Here is a 17,253-nt window from a genome sequence, read left to right as displayed (position 1 = left end):
CCTGTATTTCGGAGGCTCATATATAGATGCAAGACTGCTAATCGAAGGCTGCTGATTCAAGACTATCCATGTCCTTTACATATACGGCAGGAGCTTTACGTAAAAAGCGAGTTTCTTTTTGAGAATTTTTCATACAATTGAAAAATTATTCAGAATAAGTATAAAGTCGATGCTATATGAATAAACCTAAATTTCCAGATTTGTACCAGGAGTTACCTTGCTGCAAGTATATAGCGAGTACAATCAAGAAATCCATATTATAATTTCGCAGTACAAATGCCACCAAAAAAGAATCAACAGCCTCAACTGGCAAAGAAGAAAGATAATGTCGACAAGACGTTCGGTATGAAGAACAAGAACAGATCGACCAAGGTGCAGAAATTCATAAAACAGGTGAATGCCCAGGCTGATCCACAGAAGGAAGAGATGAAGCGTAAAAAACTGGAAGAAAAGAAGAGACTTGAGGCACAAGAGGCCGAAAGACGGGCGCTTTTCAACCCAACTGACCAAAGAGTACGTGCTGGCGTGGATCCAAAGACTGTTCTGTGTGCAATGTTTAAGATCGGTAACTGTAATAAAGGTGCAAGATGTAAATTTTCACACGATTTGAGTATTGGCAGAAAAGTTGAGAAGAAGGATCTTTATCAGGATGGTAGAGAGGAACGTGAAAAGGATACTATGGATCAATGGGATGAAGAGAAATTGAGAAATGTCATTCTATCGAAGCATGGTAACCCAAAGACGACCACAGACAAGGTTTGCAAATTTTTCATAGAAGCTGTGGAAAATGGTAAATATGGTTGGTTTTGGACTTGTCCAAATGGAGGTAACAAATGTATGTATAGGCACTCGTTACCAGAGGGATTCGTGCTGAAGACAAAAGAACAGAAAAGATTGGAAAGAGAAGCACTGGAAAACCAACCAAAGATCACATTGGAGGAATTTATAGAGACCGAAAGAGGTAAATTGGACAAATCGAAACTCACACCAATCACAGTTCAAAATTTTGCCGAATGGAAGGCAGCAAACATCTCAAGAAAAATTCAGGTTGCAAAGCAGAATGATATTAAAAGGAAACTATCAGGTAGGGAAGTGATAATGAAACTATATGTCGAAAATAAGAAGTTCGATGAGAATGATTTCGAAGATCCAAATGAAGGTTCGGAATGGGATCTTTCAGAATTCACGAAAGCTTTGAAAAATGTCGAAAATTCTAATGATAGCGGCATTAAGGATTATGGTGATGGTAGCAATCCGACTTTTGAAATTAGGCCTTTGAAAAGCAACACTGCATCAGCATAATTCTTGTTTATCAGTGAGTAAACTAATTATGCATAGTCATTTGAATAAATACTTTTTATTTAACCTTTTGATATATGGGGAACAAGCCATTAAATAGAGGTTATCTCTGTATTCATATATACAGTGAATTTTATTTTTGCTGTATCTCCTCCAAACAGTCCTTCAGTGGGGCATCCGGTTTCGTGAAGAACATGAGTCTTATACTACGATTTTTTTTTAAATGCTTCAATTCTCTAATACCATTGAGCACTCTATTCCTCCAATTGTCCGCTTTCTTATCAAAAAAAGTACTGTAAGCTCCGTAATCATTTTGTGTTGAAGGTGTATAGTACACCATTGGGTCTGTTTCGTCTTGTGGTTCTTGCATTGGGTGTGCTTTTATTGAATCGCTTGTACGGTTTTCTGTACTCGCATTAGAAGATAAATGCGACTCCTTTATTGCTTCCTCTTGCTTTGCTGATAAAACAGGTTTTCTAGTCGGAATCGGGGGCGCCCTTGAATCCCTTATCGTTCTTTCCTGCTCTGCTGTTAATTTTGGTTTTTTGGGAGGAACAGGTGGTGGGGTTGGAACGGTTTGTTTTAAGTTCATTTTTTGCCCAAAATTGCGACCTGAGAAGGTATCCTCTTGATTTTTGATTCCTATCGGACTTAGGTACTCATCTTGAACCATACCGTTAAGTTCTCTCATGACCTCAATTTCTCTCAATCCCATATCACTCATTGAATTCTTGCAACATCTAATGTAAATACCAACTACTTGATCGGGGTGTTGCATTGCTGTATTGATATAGGCTTCAAAATCCTGTTCTCCAGAATCCCCGACTAAAATGAACCTTTTATGGGGAAAATCATTGAAAACCTGTTTTATTGCCAGTATTTTCCTATTGGCACTAGATGTCATGATACTTGATAATAGATTACCGGAGTAACGTTTCAAAAAAAGAGGTCCTTTCGGAAAGTTTCTCGTAATATATTGTTGCAAAACTGGGTAAATTTGCATGGGTGAGTTGGATATGTAAAAAAAGTCAATCTCAAAATGCTCTTCAAGCGTCTTATACCACTGTGATACCTCACTAATCAACCATGTGTCTATATTATTCACAAAAACATTACGAAACATGGATCTTTTATCTCCTGTTACCCCAGTATGCTTTATTGTATCATCAATATCACTTATTATGCCATATCCTTCAGGTTTAACATAATTACAGGGATATTCACGGGAAATTATCTTGGGAAAATCAATTGGGGTGTCCAGAGTTATTCTTATTGATGACGGTTGAAAATCAGTTCTCACTTTTGCATATAAATAACCCCTTTCATCTGTTGTCTTTGTGATAGTTTGGCTATTCGAAATTCCTTCTTCTGGTAGTATGTCGAGTATAACTGGAAAATTTGGCACACTTCTTGCAAAAAATCCAAGCGTTCTCTCCTTTAAATTATCAAGTTCATGAAGGGGCAAGCTATTCGAAGTAGAATTTTGACCGGAAGAGTTTAAACTTGTACTTGTACTTCTGCTGCTAAGGTTCGAACGGGATTCACTACTCCCTATCGCATCATCAGGCATGGCATCCGAAGAGGCATCATCAAGCTCTTCCAATGGAAATGGCTTAACAAGTTGTTTGCAAAGTGAGAAAAGTAGCCTGTTTTTCCTGCTGGCTGGATTTCCAGGTGACGAGGCACTAAATCGAATTGTGGTCTCAAATTGCTCTCCAACTTTTGTTGAATAAGTGGGATAAAATAAGATATCCACGTCCGTGGGAAGATTGAGCTGTGGCTCATTTCGATCATTAATTCCTCTTTTAAAACCGTCTACAGTTTTTTGTGATATTGTAGACGTTATTGAAGGTATGTAAACATCTTTCGTATTTTTCACGAGATTAAAAAATCTCTGTCTTTTACCTAAGGTAGTTTCATTGACAATATCCTTGTCATGGTTGATGTAGCTGCTTTTATTGCCACGGTCATATTGATTCATTCTAGATCTCCCAAGTAATCTGAAAGGTAGTTTAAACTTTCGCAACGGTTGCCCAGTATTCGAAAGTTGTCGGGCTTGGGCCACAATATATCTTTCAATATGATGTGTACTTTTGAATGGCAACAAACCGGCAGATCTGATGGTAGAAATAAGTTGCAAACGAAGTACAGGAAGATGCGAATGCCCCAAGAGTGATAACTGATAGATATCCTCCTGATTTTTCACGAGTTGAACGGAACTTTAGGGTTCGCACTTATTTATAGAGCTCTTCTTACCTGAGACGGCTGTGTTTCAGGTAGCTGAATAAACAGTAGCACGCGATGGGTCAATTAAATTTGTCCTCACTTATTACATAGAGAGCACAGAACGCTCACCTGCTTATATTAAGCTTCTCCTTTATTCGTAGACTTCCTTACTATTGTTGAGCTTTGAGATCTCATTTAAGGTCGCGATGACACGGGTATGGGTTTAATTGTTCGAAATCATGTTCAAAAGTTTCATTCAAGATAATTGAGAGGGACAAAAAGCTGCAGAAACACGTAGGTTTCCAGAAAATGCTTCATATCAAATATACCTATAAATATATGGCATCTAGAATACCATTGAAGTATTGGTGCAGCCAGGTTTGTTCGCGATTATATTCCAATGGTTCAAAGATAATCGAAATAGGTGGAAAAAAATACCAACCCGATGGGAATTTCACAAACGTCACACCTTCAATGATCAGTCTCACTGGAAGATCTCTGCATTTGAAAGATAGGCACCCAGTGGGCATTCTCCGCGATGCGATTGAGAATAAACTAAACTCTACTGATAATGCCTTTTTGGCTTACAACACATACAAGCCAGTCGTCTCAACGTATGAAAATTTCGATTCTTTAGGGTTTCCTAAGGATCATCCTGGAAGATCAAAATCAGATACATATTATGTGAACTCTAAATATTTGTTACGAACGCATACGTCTGCTCACGAGTTGGAATGCTTTGCGAAAGCAAAGAGCGGTGAAACCAACAAACCAGGGTTTTTAATATCAGCAGACGTGTACAGAAGAGACGAAATAGATAGGACCCACTATCCTGTTTTCCATCAAATGGAAGGATGCCGTATTTGGAATCGTGACAACACCGCTTATACTTCTAATGTGGAACCGGGGCACATCACTAAGATGAGAGAAGACCTCAAGAAACTCGAGCAGCAATTACATCAACAGCAGACAAAAGTAGTTGTAGAAGATGATACTTCCCTGGATGGTAATCCGAAGCAAAATTACATGACGGATCTCGAAGTCGATTTATGCTCCAAACACTTGAAAAGGTCGATTGAGCTAGTAATATCCGACGTCTTTCATAGGAAATTGGAAAGTTTGCGAAAAACTAACAAAGATGCTTCTGAAATTCCGACAGAATTGCAAGTACGTTGGATAAAGGCGTACTTCCCCTGGACTGCTCCCTCTTGGGAAATTGAAGTATGGTGGCAAGGTGAATGGCTAGAGCTGTGCGGGTGTGGTCTTGTGCAGGAAGATGTACTCAAAAAAGCTGGTTACGCGCCGGATAGCACGATTTCATGGGCCTTTGGATTGGGATTAGACCGAATTGCTATGCTGCTGTTTGAAATTCCAGATATAAGACTATTTTGGACCCAAGATGAGCGTTTTCAAAAACAATTCCAAAAGGGTATAATCAACACATTTAAGCCATATTCAAAATATCCAAGTACCATGAGAGATGTGGCATTTTGGTTACCACAAACTGAAAATGTAGAAAAGATCCATGAGAACGATCTTATGGAAATTGTAAGGAATGCCGCCGGTGACCTGGTTGAAAGTGTAAAACTTGTCGATGAATTTGTACATCCAAAATCGGGGAAAAAGTCACTCTGCTATCGGATCAACTATCAATCAATGGATAGAAATTTAACTAACAACGAAATAAATGCCCTCCAAGAGGAGGTAAGGAATGAACTCAGCAGAAAATACAATGTGCATTTAAGATAAGGTACAGCATGCTATATTAATATCCTGTAAATATCACCTTAAAAAGTTCAATACAATTCAGAATTTATTAATAGACATTAGTTGGAAAGACAGGACACTCTCTATGAGTCCCTCTCTCTGTGGGTCCCTCCTAGGAGCGCATTGAATCTGTCGTCCTTAGTTATGTAATAAAGTTGAAATTATGAAATATCGAGACAATACAAATAGATACAGATATCTTCAAACATAATAATTCCTTTGATTATTTAAGCTTTAATAACTCTTCTTCTTTCTTCTCATTGTACTTCTAATAATTAGGAAGAGCTACAGGTAAGTTTTCCTTAGTCATGACCCAGACGAAAGCATCGAAAAGAATAGCCATTCTATATGGGTCTGAGACGGGCAACGCTCATGATTTTGCTAGCATCCTTTCATATAAGCTTCGGAGACTGCATTTTGCCCATACTTTGAGCACAATAGGTAATTATAGCCCCTCCCATATTTTAAACTGCAAATACCTTTTTGTTATATGTTCAACGACAGGTCAAGGTGAAATACCACGTAATGGTCAGGAGCGTTCTGATGGGACCCGCAATAATACCCTGTGGTCATTCTTGAAAAGAAAAGACTTACCAGAAGACTTTTTGAGTCATGTGCATGTCTCTTTTCTCGGTTTAGGAGACTCATCTTACCCAAAATTCAATTACGCTATCAAAAAACTGCATGAGCGTATCGTCAATCAACTTGGTGCCAAAGAATTGTTCGCTAGATTGGAGGCCGACGAGCAGTGTCTAATTGGCAGTAATAAAGGCACAGGAGCAGGAATAGAGGCTGTCTACTTCGAGTTCGAAAAGAAAACACTAAAATATTTATGCGATACCTTTTCTTTGAGAAAGCTCAATGGCGAGCTTGTTAAGCGTCAAGGAATTAGCACTGATCTATATCTTGAACCTATTAGCTCTTTAAAAAAGAGCGATGAAACTGAGAATATGATCCATAATACTGAGCCTCCACGTTTTCTCGGCGATGATAACGTTAAGATTGGAACAGTGTTGAACAATAAGCGGATTACAGCCGAACCCCACTTTCAAGATGTGAGACAGTTTGTATTCAAAGGAATAGAACACGAAGAATATTATCCTGGTGACACGATCTCTATGTATCCTTGTAACAGCGATGAAGCCGTGAATCAATTTTTATCTTTGCAACCACATTGGTCTAATGTGGCAGACATGCCCTTGGAATTTAATCATGGAATACCTCCTGACTTAATGGATGGTGGTCTGATTGGAAAATTAACCTTGAGAGGCTTGCTGAAGTACCATTGTGATATAGAGAGCATTCCTCGAGCCAGCTTTTTCATGAAAATTTGGACATTTGCTACAGAAATAGATAAACTGGAGAGAGGGAGAGAACAGTTAGAACAGCAAAGGGAAAAATTGCGTCAATTTGCTTATGATGAAGACATGCAGGATTTGTTTGACTATTGTAACCGGCCTCGTAGATCTATACTCGAAGTGATTGAGGACTTTGGTTCGCTCAAGCTGCCATGGGAACATATGACGGATTACCTTCCCATTATAAAGCCACGTTACTTTTCAATATCTAGCGCACCTTGTGATCCAAATATAGAATTGACCATTGCCATAGTCAAATATAAAACTATACTAAGAAGAATTCGAAAAGGTGTTTGTACAGAATACGTCAGTAAACTCGCGATCGGAGACTCTTTTCGTTACAAAGTGCAGAATAAAGGCACCTTTCACCATAATTTGAAAAAAAAATCCATGATTTTAGTCAGTCCCGGTGTAGGGATTGCGCCAATGATGTGTTTAATAAGGTCAAATATTTGCAAAGATATAAGTCTGTTTTTTGGAAATAGATATAAAGAACACGATTTCTTGTATGAAAGCACATTGAGAGAATGGCATAACGATAAAAAAATAAGTCTTTATACATGCTTCTCTAGAGATAAAGAAAATTCTTCAGATATTAAATATGTTCAAGATAATTTATGGAAATTTGGCGAGGAAATGACCAGGAAAATTCTGAACAATGAAGCACTAATTTTCATATGCGGCTCGTCCGGTAAAATGCCCATTCAGGTTAGACTGACCTTTGTTGAAATGCTGAAAAAATGGGGAAATTTTGAAGAGGACGAGCAAGCGGCTGATTATTTGAGGCAAATGGAAAAAAACTACAGATATCTACAGGAAACATGGTAGGATAACTCTCGAGGCATGCGAGTTCAATATGTAAACCTGAGAGGATATTAATCATAAACAGTAAATAACCAGAAAAAAAACGAAAAGCCAGAAACCTATAAATACAGAGTAATGGTCTTTCAGCCTGAAAGTGATATCATAGTTGCACTTAAATGAAACCATACGGTCCCCTGAGGAAGCTTGTATGGATTGTAATTTTGTCTATCAACAACATTACTCTCTAAATTCAAAATTCGTCCCACAAACCACTCTCTGCCCTTTGTTAATCCATTCTCATCCTTGAGGAAATACCTCGTATTATCTTCAAAGGCGGTGAATGCAGCCCATGGTGGATTCCTTCTTGCTTTGGCACTTTTCTCTTTTCTTCCGCCAGACGAAGCAACCGCAATAGACGCATCTAAAGGTGGAGGGGTCGAAAGGTCTACTGATGAGAAAGAGGAAATCAAAGAAGACTCCGAGGACTCGCAGGAAGATATTGTTTCCCTTGTTGGTAAAAACAAAGCAAGATCTCCAACTTGAAAGTTATTGAGAGCCAATCGTTCTTTTTGATAAGTCTCCAGCAGACCCTTCTTTCTTTTATTTTCTTTCGTAAGTTTTTTCGCTAGGAATTCAATATCTTTGAAACGTCCAATTACAGCATTTTCAAATAATTTATCGTCATACACCTTATTCAAGCGGAAAAGAAAATCATTATGCTTATCCGATTCTGGCTTAATTTGTAACTCGTTGTAAAGCTGTTTAATGCCACGAAATACAGAGCTCTTCAGCACTGTATCATTTTCTGGGATTTGTGTACTCTCATCTAGTATGCTGGCGTTTTGATCCTTTTTTAGTCCTTTTACTCTCTTTATCTTTATAAAACCTTCTTCGTCAAAAGCAAGCAGTAATCCAATATTTTCCAGAATGAAAACATCAGACTTGAAAACTTCAAAAGTTCTGGCTTCAATTCTTTTTAAGAGATCTTTCATATCATGCGAATTACTTATCAAAGAAGATTGTTCTATTGGCTCTTCCACGGTTTGTGTGGCTTCGTCGACGTAAACTGCCTTTGTATTTTTGGACGCTAATTCTTCATTGGTCTTTCGGAGGCCAGCCATACTATTTTCAAGTTGTTTATTACGTTCGGTAAGCTTATCGCCTTCAGAGGTAAAAGCATCCATTTGCTTGACAGATTTCTCCTTGAGCCTCCTGAACTCCAGTAGTAAATTATCTCTTTCGTCTTGAACATTTCTGAAGTTTTCACTTATTGAGGTAAGTTCTCCTACCAGACTAGTATTTTCCTTTATTACACTTTGAATATCACTTTTGAAACTCTTTTGCTGAAGCAAAATATAGCTCTGTTTTTCCTCCTCTACCACGGCGAGTCTTGCCAACTCTTTCTTCAAGTGAGATAAATTCTCTTTAAAAGCAGCGTTTTCTATTTCTAAATCTGCAACTTTTGCGTTTACAGCAGATAATTGCAAATCTTTCGTATCATTAGTTTTATTGGACTGATATGCCAGCTCTTGCAAATTCTTAATCTTTAACTGCATTTCCATTACATTATAACTGTTATTAGAGTCACATAATTTGGCTCTTGCGCCTATCGTTGTAATGCTGTTGTGAAAAGGTTGCATATAATTGGAATTCAGTATTCCAGAAGGCCAACGGCTGGGGTCAGAGTACTTTACGTCATGAAGAAGTGATTCTAGCTTTTTTATCCGGGCCCTATAACCATTGATTTGATGCCCCGCAGTCATGGTTCTGGGCGAATCTGATGGTTCCTTATCATTCATGTATAATTCGAGACTGAGGCTATTTGCCTCATAAAAATTTTGCCATAAAATATCTGTAATCTCCGTAGATACGTTAAGCTCTTTCATTTGCTTCATATATTTCTCAATGACCTGAAGTGTAAATTGTTTTGTGTCCTCTGATGATGTGGAGTATTCTTGAGATGTAGTTTGGAAATACGATGTTTCATCGAATGATTTAGCTAGCTGGTGCAAGTCAGAGAGATCGTCAAGACTATTAGAGAAAATAGAAGCAACCGAACCGAATTTCTCTATCCATCGACTTCGAGATATCTTTTCCTTTTCAAGAACATCCTTCAGCTCCTTTGAGCACTTGATTATACTTTTAGTAACGAGAGTGCACCATATTTGCCGTCGGTAGCACTCTATCAGGTAGAGCCCATAAATGAAGGGTAAACTCTCGACTTGTGAAAGCTCTAATTCTAACTTTTGATATACATCCAGCTCCTTATTACAATCATCAAGTAAAATTTTCTTGATCCCTAGAGTTTCCATCTGAACAAAAGCGATCTCACCTAATGTAATTATTGCCCTTTTCTGAAGTGAGCCTCTTTGCTCTAGGACAAGTTCAATCTGTGCATACACCGCATTTGCAATTGTCAATAGTTTACGTGCGACACCATTTTTGATACTCTCTAGGTACTGCTGAGCATTTTCTAAATCCGAATTTTGTGTTTCTGCAAAATCTTGTTCCAGGATTGCACGACTGGTACTTCTTGTATCTTGAACTAGCTCATCAAACTTATCAAGCATTACTTTTTCAAAGCGGTCTTTTATACTTCCGGGAGCAAATTCCTTTTGGATGGATTCGACACTTTTTGTTACCTTATTCCTTAATTCAGCATTGAAATCAAGCTCCTGTCTTATTTTTTTTAATTTGTTATCAATAGTTTGATCCAATAGTATTAGCTTCATTTCATTTTCCTCCAGCATTTCCCGATGAACGTACTGCTCTAGAGTTCCATTTAATCCATCCAGTCTAAGAAGAGTATTATTATAACAATCCTTCCATTTTTTTGACGACGTGTCGTCTGCCAGCTGATTGAGAAATTGAACATTGGAGTTATATAGTTTTTCAACGTCGTAACAGTAAAGCTTGAGATACTGTTCACAAATACTTAAGCATTTGAAAATTGAGGATGTTTGCGATAAATATTCTTGAATCATCTTACGGAAATAATGTACGTCAATTTCCAAGGCGCTTAACCAACCTAAATTTGTAGTCAAAAGGCTTATTATAGTTCTATGGCTTAGATTTTCCAATTTTAGGTCTACATCTTCTAATGGAGAGCTTATTGGCTTAAATAATGTGCACTCGTTCTTAGACTGAATATCGCGTGTTAATAGATGCAAAAGAGACTCAACTTTTTCAGCCAGCTCCGGATTACTACTCATATCGTGCTGTGGATATACAGGTTCATTAATCACAGAAAATAACCGCCTATCATATACGTAAAATTCATTAGCACCGATGGCGGTATTGCTCAAACAATCCTTGAAGCTAGAAGCTTTCAGTTTATTTCCGAAAGGTAAAAGAATAAGCAGCTGATCCCAAGGAATATTCCATTTCTGAATAATAAAGCGTTTAAAGTCATCTAATGACATGAAGAACTTAAGATCTGTTGACACGGACTCACCGGTGATAGCGTTGATTATGTGGGCATCATTTGACATTTTTGTGTGATTTCTACGTCCACTATCGAAGACCAATCTAATTAAATAGTCATTCGGCTGTAGACAGTTATTTTGCAGAAGCTAATGAGACTATATGCAATAAAAGGGTTTCCGGGGCGGTCGAGTTTTTTGTCAAATGCTGGCCTTGTTTAAGCCTTACCCTATCGCTTACTTACAGCGCTGCATCTTTAAAGACTCAAATTTAAAAGGAACTGGAAACCAAATGAAAAAAGTCAAAAATGAAACTCAAGAATATGTAAAATTAAGGGAAAACACAGGCAAATTTATACCTCATGATTAGTTATAGACCATTGGATTTGGGAAATTTGCTTCACTTTGAACATCTCAAGAGACTGATAGATGCTGATCTGTCAGAACCGTATTCAATATACGTATATAGATTTTTCTTAAATCGATGGCCTGAACTAGCATATCTTGCATTTGATGATGATAGTGAAAAATCCGATGAGCCAATTGGATGTGTTATATGTAAGCAAGAGTCACATAGAAACCGAAGAATGAGAGGATATATTGGGATGTTGGCAGTTGAAAGTAAATACCGTGGACGTGGAATCGCCAAGACGTTGGTTAAAAAGGCAATTAAAAAAATGCAAAAAGAGGGATGCGATGAGATAATGTTAGAAACAGAAGTTAGCAACAATGTTGCATTGAACCTATACGAAGGTATGGGGTTCTTGAGGATGAAGCGAATGTTTCGCTATTATCTGAATGAAGGTGATGCGTTCAAACTGATACTACCGCTAACGGCGAAAAGCTGTGTGAGAACAACGTTTTTGGAGGAAAATGTGGACTAATGAATTAATGAAAAAGCTTGGATATGAGAGATTATTTAATTTACAGTTTTTTTGTATATATGAATCGAAATTTTAGGATGATAATTCATTCCTCGTCATTAAACTTTGGAGCCAAGAAGAATTGCAAATAACCGCTTTTCAAGTCGAATTGGAACAGAGCTGGCGCCTCACTTGATAATCTTATACCTACCTTGTCAGATAGAGCGGATCCCTTCACGATATCGAGCAAGTATTTAGCACCAAAAGTCAAATCAACAGGCTGCTCCATGTCCAACTTGATGCTTTCCTCTGGTTTATCCATGTTTACAAATGGCTTCAAAATGACGGAGCCTGACCCAATATCACCGTCCGCGACGAATTTAATTGTCTCCTTGGTGACCATTATGTTCAAAGAGTCACTCAATTGACTGAGATCACGCACGATCTTGGTGAATTCTGGGGATGGCATCATTAAAGTTGATTCGTAAGCTAATTCCTCGATCTTCAAAAAGTCAGCGTCAATATCCATGAGTTTCAAAGAGTACTCTGCTATACGGTCTTTCTTTGTGTCTTCGAACAGTAATAAGACAGAGTCGGGTGTATCATCCGCGATTAGCGTCAACGTATCTGAGTTGTTACCACAACGTAGAATTTTGCTCAACGAAGTCAAATCAACACCCAAAGTAACCGGATGATCGCATCTGTAGTCCTGGAAGGCTTCAATGCCAATCTCCAGAGAGACCAACAAAACACGAGAGTCGTCTACCGCTTGCGCAATTATACCATCTTCCTTGCACTGGAAATTCACGAGCTGAACACAGTCCTTGAACCCGTCGATGATTCTTTTAAAAAGGGATGCTTCTTCAAATTTGGCCTCTAACATTATATACACTGGATCAAGAACTGCTGTTAACGCTGGTACAAATCCAGATGTGAGCAGAATCGGATCCTACGGAAGGGCCTTTGACCTTCGCAACACTATGAAGAACTTATATACTCTGTCCTGAAAAAAAAAAAAACAGAAACGCGTTTACGCGTCTACGCGTCAGCAACGGTAACGCAGCTCTCTCGGGCGCACAGATACTGAGCTGGCTGCTCACGGCTAGCGATAAAGATGTGGTTTTAGAAAAATAAGCTAATAATACAGAATTGAGACCTAGAGAAAGATACTTTTTCCCACCCTGCTCGGCTGCGATACACAGCTCACAACGACAGAGAAAGAGTAAAAATATAATATAATAGTAAACGAGAGTAAAATAGTATACCCAAAGATTCAGACCTGGTGGAGGCAGACAACATCAAGCGCGAGTAGCATTGTACAGCTCTTTTTCAGACTCGTACCTCTTCTTGTCTGCCTCTGCCTTGGCCTCGTAAGGCGTCTTCTCATCTGGAGTCAACGCCTTCCATCTTTCACCTAGGATTCTGCCCACTTGACCGAAGGTCACGTCCGGGTTCTCAGCACGCACAATGTCTCTGTTTTCGTTGGCAAAGAACATATAAGCCGACAGCGCCCTCTTTGGCGCATTTGGATCCTTCTTTCTTCTGGTAGTTCTCTTTTTCGTTTCCCTTGGAGCTGACATTGTTACCAATTTCTATTACGACACAGTTAGTAAATGAGTTGGCCACCAGGATCCTCCAACGCAAGAACAAAAACAACCACAGCCAGAAACAACCACAACGGAAACAACCCACTCTACCTTGTTTATATCACTTCCCATACGCGAAACGGATCGATCCTTTGGCAGTTGCCCGGCACGCCGCGCACCTCGCTGCGCGTTCACTCCATTTCGTGTCGCGCGCCAGAAAAACAAAAGCGACTAGCCCCAACGACAGAAAAGGCCAGAAAAAGAGGCCACATACCATGAGGGGCGAGGATGGGGGTGTAAAACCATATAGGTTCGAGCTGATCACCGCACATTCGTCAATCACAAGCAGCGTTGCAAAATGTATCTGAACGCCGCCGCCATTGCAACGCACCATGAGAGCGCCAGGTACCTTACCGCTGACGTGTCTCCGACCACTGCTTGCTACCTAAACATCTATCCCCTGTATCTCGCTGCTACTGCGTCTGCGTTCATGCGATTGTAGTTTTATTTGTTGTGTTGCTCTTGTCCTGTTGTTGAGTTTTGTTAATTTGTTTTTTTTATTAGTAGTGCTGTCGACTTACAATTTAAGTGTTATCCGAATTTGGTTTTGTATGCTGATGAAAATCGAGTTTGTATGGTACCACACAGTTTTTTACTATGTAGAAATGCTTAATTATGAGGAAAATTGTTTTTATAGGCTACAAAGTACGCAATATTTAACTGCACCGGCAGTGTTTTCTGGTGGTGAAAACTTTTTCGTTGCTGCGAGGGTGGACAAATGCAGCGAGAAAAGTGGAAGCGAAAAAGGGGAAGGTACAAAAAGAAAACAAAAAAGGGGCGGTCGTCCCGAACGAGGTGTCCGGAGGGGCACCCATTCACCGCGCGCCTCCGGACAGTGCGAAAGCGAGAGCGCGGCGGGTAACGGAAGATAATGATCGCTCCGCACGGTATATCGTTCTGCACGTTCGGAACAGGCCCGGATGTCAGTTATTCTAATATTTACATTTATATCTGGTATGGTTTCGTGAAGTTGATGCTGTTGCGCTGATGTCGCCTGCAGAGATGCGTGGCAGTCAGCTAATTGACCTATTTTTGCATGCCGGTGTCCGCTGTGCTTGTCTTGAAAGGCTTGTAATGTGGCAAGTGTGTGTCGGGGGCAAAGCCCTTGGCTTGTACATAAGCTCCAATTAGTCTGTTGCTGTAGTGGATTTTGGCAACGCATCTGTCCACGCACGACATCTCGCCCTTATTTAGTTCACTCTCGCTATAGTGGTCGTGCGGTATGCATTTCTCCAGACAGCTGAACAAAATGTTGTTGAAGGTTGAGTTCATGGCGTCGAATTGAACCTCAGCAACGTCTAGCTTTTCCTGGCTCACTTCTTGGGATGCAAATGGGTTGACAAATAAGGACATGGTGGTTTTTTCTAGCGGCGGTGCTCTGCTCGCCGATCTACCTTTTCTTTCGCTTGTGGAGAGTTGATGGTGGTGTTTTTTTTCATTATCGTTTTTCGCCACAGCGGGTCTTTTCTCGCCATCGGCCGGGGCTCTGTGCGTACATAAAGTATTTTTGCAAATCAGAAGGATTGCGATGCTCTCGTTCACTTGGCAGGAGACCTTGAAGCGCTGGGCGGAATGCGTGTGCTGTTGACCAACGATGATGGGCCGCTCAATGATGAGTTTTCTGCTTATATCAGGCCCTTCGTGCAGCAGTTGAAACAGGACTACCCACATTGGGACTTGACAATCTGTGTTCCTCATGTGCAAAAATCGTGGATCGGGAAAGCTCATTTTGCTGGCAAAAAGTTGACGGCACAATTTTTATATTCGAGGCTGAACTCAAACGACAACTCCTTTATCGGGCCCTTTATTCAGCCACAGGTTTTTCGTGAGGGCTCTACATTACCTCGCAACATTATGAACCCCGATGTGTCATCTGACGACATCGAGTGGATACTTATAGATGGTACCCCGGCGTCGTGTTCTAATATTGGACTGTACCATCTTTCTCGCGAACCGTTTGATCTCGTGATTAGTGGCCCCAACGTTGGAAGGAATACTTCGGCGGCTTATATTACTTCTAGCGGGACTGTTGGTGCAGCGATGGAATCCGTCATCGCAGGTAGCACTAGATCGATTGCGTTATCCTGGGCGTACTTTAATGGGGAGAAAAATGTGGATCAAAAGATCTTGCAAGTCGCTGCCGTTCGGTCGCTTGAGATCATTGACCATTTGTACCACCATTGGAACGATAACACTGATTTTTACAGTATTAATGTGCCTTTATCGAGTGAACTAGATGCTAGTACTAAGGCACATTATACTATCCTTTGGGATAATAGATGGAACGCAATTTTCAATGGGCCTAAAATAGGTTCCGACTCCGGAGAAAATGGGAATGAAATCGAAGATGGAAATGAGTATCAAACGATAACTTTCGATTGGGCTCCAAACTTCAAACACCATACTAATTCGCATCATTACCACGAAAGCTCCAGCTCTAATGTAGATAAAAATATTATTGAAAAGAAAATGATCAGTGTGACGCCATTGCGAGCAACCTTTAAAAATGTTGAAAACCTTGTTGGCGAGTTATTGCTGTCCAGGAAAGATTTGTCACCTAATAAGGTTGTTATCTCAATAGATCCAAAGGAGTATGTTTATACGCCTTTGAGAAAGGCTATTCTGAAATACTTGCCTGATTACGATATTCTTAGCAATCTGCCGTCTTTGCCAAATTTCAAAGGAAGAATATTTCATTATGGTGACTACGAACAATTAGATATGGAAAAACTTTCCTCTGATGTGGACCATTACTTTGCAAATTCCTATATCTACCGCAAATCACTGATAAGAAAGCATTATCTAGCACAAACAATTCGTGCCTTTGTAGTGAAAAATCCGAACTCGATTCTTTCCAAAGCCTTCCCTGAGACCTTTTCATTCGATTTGGACTATGCGGAATTCCTAGATGACTCGCTTGACGAAAATTGGGAATTAAGACAAGAGTTAGAGAAAAATGAAAAGTGGTGGATAGTCAAGCCTAGTATGAGTGATAAAGGTCAAGGAATAAGAATATTCAAAAGTATTCAGGATTTACAAGAAATATTCGACTCATTTGATGAAGATGCTACCGACGACGAGGAGGAATATGATGTAAAGAGAGATGAGAACAAAATCATCATCTCACAGTTGCGACATTTCATTGTTCAGGAATACTTGAATACACCGTTACTTCTACCATCTATGGACAATAGAAAATTTCATTTGAGGGTTTATGTCAGTTGTAAGGGGTGTCTGGAAGTGTACGTATATGATAGAATGTTAGCACTTTTTGCCCCAAACTCGTTCGAGGAATTGGCTGAAAGCCATTATAATCCTACCGATGTTAACTTCTTAAAATCTCATTTGACCAATACATGTCTGCAATCTGATAAAGAGCAAAAAAATATATCTGTTTTAGAGTTTGATCAGTTGAAGGATATGAGCGTTGACGATAAAAAAGTCATTAAAAAACAAATATACGAAATTGCACATGACGTATTTTTAGCCGCTGTCAAAGTTGATAGTTTTGGTTTTCAACCATTACCAAATGCATTTGAGACGTTCGGTGTAGATTTTCTAGTCGATTCAGGCCTCGAAGTGAAGCTGCTTGAAATAAATGCCTATCCTGATTTTAAACAAACGGGGGAAGCGTTGAAAAATGTAATAACAAATTTGTTTGATAATTGCGCGCAACATATCATAGCCCCTCTTCTCAATGAAAATAAAAAAATACAAAGTGGAAAGACTGATAACATGATCAAAGTCTTGGATTATTCTGCTAATAATTGGTAGCAAAAGTCTGACCTTATTTATCCATTGTAGTATTAACCTCAAATGTATATAATAGAATAGCAATATCAGTTAACTAATAACATTATAAGTTCAT

The 17,253-nt window shown here is 39.4% G+C and overlaps 10 protein-coding genes across 10 annotated transcripts; 5 read left to right on the top strand and 5 right to left on the bottom strand.

The window, feature by feature from the left end:
• Positions 1 to 276: 276 nt before the first annotated feature.
• Positions 277 to 1,302, top strand: TMA46 (translation machinery-associated protein TMA46; the record flags this gene model as incomplete). The annotated part of the gene is made up of 1 exon (XM_037286152.1): positions 277 to 1,302. One exon carries the CDS (start codon positions 277 to 279, stop codon positions 1,300 to 1,302), a length of 1,026 nt encoding a protein of 341 aa, XP_037142047.1.
• A 130-nt stretch (positions 1,303 to 1,432) lies between these two features.
• Positions 1,433 to 3,280, bottom strand: APP1 (phosphatidate phosphatase APP1; the record flags this gene model as incomplete). Its single annotated transcript, XM_037286151.1, has 1 exon — positions 1,433 to 3,280. The coding sequence occupies one exon, from the start codon at positions 3,278 to 3,280 to the stop codon at positions 1,433 to 1,435; it is 1,848 nt and encodes a 615-aa protein (XP_037142046.1).
• A 554-nt stretch (positions 3,281 to 3,834) lies between these two features.
• Positions 3,835 to 5,274, top strand: MSF1 (phenylalanine--tRNA ligase; the record flags this gene model as incomplete). The annotated part of the gene is made up of 1 exon (XM_037286150.1): positions 3,835 to 5,274. The coding sequence occupies one exon, from the start codon at positions 3,835 to 3,837 to the stop codon at positions 5,272 to 5,274; it is 1,440 nt and encodes a 479-aa protein (XP_037142045.1).
• Positions 5,275 to 5,600: 326 nt separating this feature from the next.
• Positions 5,601 to 7,478, top strand: TAH18 (NAPDH-dependent diflavin reductase; the record flags this gene model as incomplete). Its single annotated transcript, XM_037286149.1, has 1 exon — positions 5,601 to 7,478. The coding sequence occupies one exon, from the start codon at positions 5,601 to 5,603 to the stop codon at positions 7,476 to 7,478; it is 1,878 nt and encodes a 625-aa protein (XP_037142044.1).
• Positions 7,479 to 7,597: 119 nt separating this feature from the next.
• ATG11 (autophagy protein ATG11) lies at positions 7,598 to 10,945 on the bottom strand (the record flags this gene model as incomplete). Its single annotated transcript, XM_037286148.1, has 1 exon — positions 7,598 to 10,945. One exon carries the CDS (start codon positions 10,943 to 10,945, stop codon positions 7,598 to 7,600), a length of 3,348 nt encoding a protein of 1,115 aa, XP_037142043.1.
• Positions 10,946 to 11,238: 293 nt separating this feature from the next.
• Positions 11,239 to 11,760, top strand: MAK3 (peptide alpha-N-acetyltransferase MAK3; the record flags this gene model as incomplete). The annotated part of the gene is made up of 1 exon (XM_037286147.1): positions 11,239 to 11,760. One exon carries the CDS (start codon positions 11,239 to 11,241, stop codon positions 11,758 to 11,760), a length of 522 nt encoding a protein of 173 aa, XP_037142042.1.
• An 85-nt stretch (positions 11,761 to 11,845) lies between these two features.
• POL30 (proliferating cell nuclear antigen) lies at positions 11,846 to 12,622 on the bottom strand (the record flags this gene model as incomplete). The annotated part of the gene is made up of 1 exon (XM_037286146.1): positions 11,846 to 12,622. The coding sequence occupies one exon, from the start codon at positions 12,620 to 12,622 to the stop codon at positions 11,846 to 11,848; it is 777 nt and encodes a 258-aa protein (XP_037142041.1).
• A 415-nt stretch (positions 12,623 to 13,037) lies between these two features.
• HG535_0A02500 (non-histone chromosomal protein 6) lies at positions 13,038 to 13,319 on the bottom strand (the record flags this gene model as incomplete). The annotated part of the gene is made up of 1 exon (XM_037286145.1): positions 13,038 to 13,319. The coding sequence occupies one exon, from the start codon at positions 13,317 to 13,319 to the stop codon at positions 13,038 to 13,040; it is 282 nt and encodes a 93-aa protein (XP_037142040.1).
• Positions 13,320 to 14,411: 1,092 nt separating this feature from the next.
• On the bottom strand, positions 14,412 to 15,113 carry TIM12 (Tim12p; the record flags this gene model as incomplete). The annotated part of the gene is made up of 1 exon (XM_037286144.1): positions 14,412 to 15,113. The coding sequence occupies one exon, from the start codon at positions 15,111 to 15,113 to the stop codon at positions 14,412 to 14,414; it is 702 nt and encodes a 233-aa protein (XP_037142039.1).
• Positions 15,114 to 15,239: 126 nt separating this feature from the next.
• PBY1 (putative tubulin tyrosine ligase) lies at positions 15,240 to 17,159 on the top strand (the record flags this gene model as incomplete). Its single annotated transcript, XM_037286143.1, has 1 exon — positions 15,240 to 17,159. One exon carries the CDS (start codon positions 15,240 to 15,242, stop codon positions 17,157 to 17,159), a length of 1,920 nt encoding a protein of 639 aa, XP_037142038.1.
• Positions 17,160 to 17,253: the final 94 nt, after the last annotated feature.

This window comes from Zygotorulaspora mrakii, chromosome 1 (genome assembly GCF_013402915.1).
Source record: "Zygotorulaspora mrakii chromosome 1, complete sequence".
NCBI classification, from domain to species: Eukaryota; Fungi; Ascomycota; class Saccharomycetes; order Saccharomycetales; family Saccharomycetaceae; genus Zygotorulaspora; species Zygotorulaspora mrakii.
This window is presented reverse-complemented; position numbering and strand designations above follow the sequence as displayed.